Source organism: Adiantum capillus-veneris, chromosome 15, assembly GCF_014529385.1.
Source record: "Adiantum capillus-veneris isolate H3 chromosome 15, ASM1452938v2, whole genome shotgun sequence".
In the NCBI taxonomy this organism is placed as follows: Eukaryota; Viridiplantae; Streptophyta; class Polypodiopsida; order Polypodiales; family Pteridaceae; genus Adiantum; species Adiantum capillus-veneris.
The window spans coordinates 78387636-78392815 of NC_140945.1; the positions used below are offsets into that span (position 1 = coordinate 78387636).

General features: G+C 42.4%; 1 protein-coding gene across 1 annotated transcript; it reads right to left on the reverse strand.

The window, feature by feature from the left end:
* Nucleotides 1-338: 338 nt before the first annotated feature.
* LOC147440948 (uncharacterized) lies at nucleotides 339-1111 on the reverse strand. The gene is made up of 3 exons (XM_086483363.1): nucleotides 1004-1111; nucleotides 662-859; nucleotides 339-587 (listed from the first exon to the last, which is right to left on the reverse strand). Exons 1-3 carry the CDS (start codon nucleotides 1109-1111, stop codon nucleotides 339-341), a joined length of 555 nt encoding a protein of 184 aa, XP_086339489.1.
* Between the last annotated feature and the right edge of the window lie 4069 nt (nucleotides 1112-5180).

Below are 5180 nucleotides of genomic sequence, written 5' to 3' on the forward strand. Positions count from 1 at the left end.
GTTACTTTTTTAAGATTTACAATAATTTTCTCTATTTTGGGGAGAAATTTGTCCTTATTCCCTTGCCCTCAATCGACATGTTTGAAATTGAAAACGGAACGATATTAAGCTGAAACGCATACTTAAAAGATAAAGGTAACGGATGCATGAACTTATAGAGTCATCTACAGGGCTAGGACATGAAAATTTGCAACAAACAAGAAAGAAAGGCATCTACAGGGCTACAGTCTCGTGACATGAACCGAAGCCGTTCTTTAATCAAGAGTTGTACGACCCACAACTCGACCAAGGTCTCAGTATTATATATTATTGTTGTGTGCTTGAGGGAAGCCTATAAGCTAGGCCTGGGTTTCGTTAGAGAGGTAGAAGCCCAACTGGTCTATGGCACCAGAGCTCGCACGCCCAAAGAAGCCCAAGATGCGTGGGGCGAATGAAAGTACGTCATTGGCGGTGGGGTTGCCAGGCGGGGCAATAGTGCTGCTGGTGGCGGTGTTGAAGCCCAGAGCTACGACGCCGTAGTTGTTGTTGAAGTGGGCATTCTTGCCGATTGAGACAGTAGCACTAGCTATCGCCTCATTCGCTCCAGGCTGAAATATGATATGATTCAGTCAACCAACCAACAGCAACAACAACACTGACAAATAAATGCAGTACTAGTTACTTGAATGGTCATCGAGGTGCCGACACGTCCCCCGTGCATAGTCGTTGTTCCATTCGCATACACCACCTCCAGACCTCGCAGATAGTCAGGCATATAATAGAGGGTCACACGCGTTATCCCGCCGGTGCTCCATCCATCGTCGAACGCTTTGCCACCCGGGGCTCCCCACGGACCCACAACGGCGGGCTTCGACGTCGCCTGCACCAGTATAATATCATCGGTCATTATAAGTTGATGATCATACTCTCTCTCTCTCTCTCTCTCTCTCTCTCTCTCTCTCTCTCACACACACACACACACACACACACACAGACACACAACCCGGCCTAGCTAGATTTATACGATAATACCGCCATGCTGCTGCTTGCAAGCTTGCGCTACTTCAAAGTAGGAAGAGGAGCTGGACGTCGACGCTGTCTTACAATGAAAAGGGAAGGCCGCAGCAGGCATTTTAAGGGCCCGGGCTGGGGGCGGCCCTTGCACGGCGCTTGCAACTACAATCAATGTACGTGATCTATTGCTGTAGCATCACAACGTGGCATTTCTCCGCGTGATTGTACTGCAGTACCCCCACCTGACATAAAGTAATGGAAAGAAAAGCGTACTACACAGCTTGACAAAAGCATTTTCCCTAACCCAACAAATCAAGGGCACCTCATCCCGTTCTGCGGACAAAATTTGAAGCCATTCCCGTTTTGCGGACAAAATTAAGGGCACTCTTCCAGTTTTGTCGCACTGGGCCTAGTACAAAAAACTGGGCCTACAGAAATACAACAAAATTTAGACAATTCTACCGTAAAAATCGGCATTTACTCAACATCCATACAAAATACACGCTTGGGTTGCTAAAATGATTTTTATTGAGCATTGGTCTGGGCACCAGCCTGCTTACGTACACAATGATTTTTATTGAGCATTAGTCTACGCACCAGCCTGCTTACATACACTTGACACGGAAGATCATCTAAGCAAGTTTTAGCTACATTGTCCAATAGGGCATTTATCTCAAAGCATTCATGGGGGACTCTCCACACTATCTCGCCCAGGCATCTCAAATGGGATCGACGATCGAGGTGATCTGGGCCGTCAGATGCGCATTTGGTAAATTCGGGGAGAAAAGTAAATTCGGATCGATCCGCATCCCATGTCTTGAACCTTCGACCTCCCCACCACGAGTCATGTGCATGAACCACTACACCCTCATGCGTACGTTGAAATATAGGAGATTCGAGTACGTCATATTGTAAATCTAGGCCGATTAGTGAATTCGGGGCAAAATTGTAAATTTGGACAAACTGGTAAATTCGGGGCAACCTCAGATCTGATGGTCCATGATTGACGCACCCCGCCTTTTCCTCCTCCACCATTGATCCCATTTGACCATGCCCGTGTGATATAGTGATGAGGGGGAACTCTCTTGTAGTAATACGGAGATGTCACTTGCATGCACATAAATTGCCTTGTTTTATCCCTTTGTAAAATTTGCATTCTTTTCTTTCAAAACCCCCTTATTGTACACTCACATGATACCATAAGGTAACTTAGTGAATACCTTGGAAAAGGATTAATCTTATTATTTTCTACCCTATTGAATTTCATGAGGGGAGTGATCCAATCTGCTTTGCAAATAAGCTTCTTATAAGTTCCTAGTGTTTTTGGTAGTGCAAAAGTTATGTCCTTGACCAAAGCCAAGCTTTCCGGTTGAGCTTCATCCCAATGAAAGGTATTGGGAATTGAACATTACTTCTGAGACTCTATTGCTCAATGGCTGAAAATAGGGTTTAGTGGAACAAAATTGAGTGTCGTTGATATCATACCTTTGAAAAATATTTGGAATGCAATTTGTCAAAGTCCCAAAAGAAAATATTACAATACTATATATTATTGCATACATCTTTGAAAGAAGAACCTCAAATTACAAATTTGGACAAGTTTTGACACAAACTACAAGGTCCCCACTATTTCATTGGTACCAATAAGGGGGAAAGGATTCGTCCTTTTTTCGTACAAACAAACCCTGCTTTCAATACAATAGCCTTTCATTTAGATTCAAATTATGTTGCACCACCCATTGGTCCACATCCTTCCAACAAAAGTTGTCGTTGTCCCATGAACATGACACATTTGATATTCCTTCGTTATTCATATTTATGGAAACATTTATCCAAAACCTAACATGTTCCTAGGTTGGACAGCTAAGGAGACCAGTGAAAGATGGAGCACGTGACGTATCTGAAGGTCTCCCCCTCTTATGATGATGCCACTTTGTCGCCACTTTATCGATCTCCAACTTTTAAAGAATTCCACCTTGAAGCAACCATTTTTCTATGCACGATAGACTCCTTCCATGGGCCTTCTTGTAAAGTAATCTCTACTTTGTCAAGCATATCCGAAGCCATGGATGCCCAATCCGGCCCATGATGTGTAAAGGATACTTCCTGGTTTGCACAGAAGGCTTTTATGTATAGCATTAGGTGTAGGATTCCAATGCCACCTCGGTTCTCACCACCCATTTCCATTTCCCCCACTACCATGGAGTTGTGCTGTTTGTGTTGTTTCTTGATAGGACTGGTTTCATGGGTTTTAGAAATTATTTTATGTATAGCATTAGGTGTAGGATTCCAATGCCACCTTGGTTCTCAACACCCATTTCCATTTCCCCAATACCATGGAGTTGTGTTGTTTGTGTTGTTTCTTGATAGGAATGGTTTGATGGGTTTTATAAATTATTTTCAATAGTGGACCAATTGCATTCGGTCATGTTTAAGATAGACGAGACAAATAATATTTTGATCGTTTAATGGGCTTTAAAAATGCTTTCCAATTGTGTTTGTCCATTTTCAAGATAGAGGACACGAAGAATATTTATTCAATAATCAAGGAGTCAACCACAATCACTCAGCTAGGAAAGGGGAGGAGTATGTACTTCCACCTTCTAATCTTACTATTGATCTTGTTTAGGTTCCAGCTAGATTGAGGTCAAATGTTGTATGTCTAATATGTCCACCCCTAGTGATGCATTGAGGTGTCTGAACACTATGCCTTTTAAAAAAATATCCCTTGTTATTTTGACACATATATTTTCAATGAGAGAGATCAATCTTAATTTTTTAATGTTTCACTAAGAGCCAGATGCAGTTGCAAATATTTGGACAAGGCTAAAAGCAAGATTTGTGGTAACAAAAAGGACCCTTTTTTATTCCACCCTGACTGGGACTTAGCCACATAGCCTTTGGAATTTTGGAGGGAATCCAGTGGTTGCACAACGTTATACTTTTTAAAATTGAAGCCGAATGAAGAAATTTTTAAAGTGTGACCATATGTGTCAAACAATTGTAACATGATGGGCTCATTATTTTCTGGAGTGGAGAATGTCACTACAAGAGGTTGTGTGCTCTTGTGACGTTGTTAGCGACGGAAATACACTGGGTTTTTATAACCCTCGGCGTCGCTAAAACCGTCGCTAATAGCGTCACTACGACAGCGTCGCTATATGCGATGCTATAGGCGTCTCTATATGCGTCGCTTTAACCGTCGCTATATAGAGACGCTCATAGCGACGGTCATAGTGACGTTTTCACAGAAGTCTATAGGGACGCTCATATCGACGCTCCAGAGCCATAAATAGCGACGGTTATAGCGACGCCCGAGAGAATTTTTTTTTTTGGTGACAGAGCATTGAATGCCGTGCCACCCATCAACCATATTGTACTTGATTCACTTTTTAAAAAAAGTGCAAGGGTAGATAATAGACCCAAAATAGTCACCCACAAGACGCATTGTTTGCAAAATTGACAATTGTACACATCATAGGCAAAATGAATTGATTGACAAATGTAATAATGACAATTGTACAACATCATAGGCATAAAGAATTGATTGGCAAAATGAACTGCGGTGACAAATGTAATAATATACATGGTTCAAAAAGACGTATAAAATCCGTCTCATGATACATAAGCTATGAGAAACCCTAAACTAATGCTATCTAGCTACGGCTAAACTGACATCGTCTAGTCAGACGTCTCATCGCATCCAAGCGGCGTATCTGTCGGATTCTGCAAAAAAAGACAATAAGACAGCTTTCAGTAAGTATAAACATATAACGACATTTATAAAACAATACAAAAAATAGAAAAGAGTAAACCCTAATACTAACCATGCCACCGCGAGAACTGAGAATGTCCATCAGGGCGTTTAAGCCCTTCCTGCTTGCGTACTCGCGCTCGTACAGTGTGGGATCGCGTCCTGTCATCGACCATTGTCAAAACATACAAAGAATTCATTATGTTAGAATTAAAAAACTCATAAACCCTAAACTATCGAACGTAAAGAGCAATGCAAAAACACTTACAAAATCGGCCTCAAATGATGCCCATCCACCGCTCCCCAAGTGGTGCGAGCTCCTTGCCTCTACTCGCGCTCTGGATGCATCCTTTTGTTGCTTCCACTTGTCGGGATTCTCGCGCGCTGATTTCTTCGCATTCTTCCAATCTTCTTTGGCCAGCCAATCTGGCCT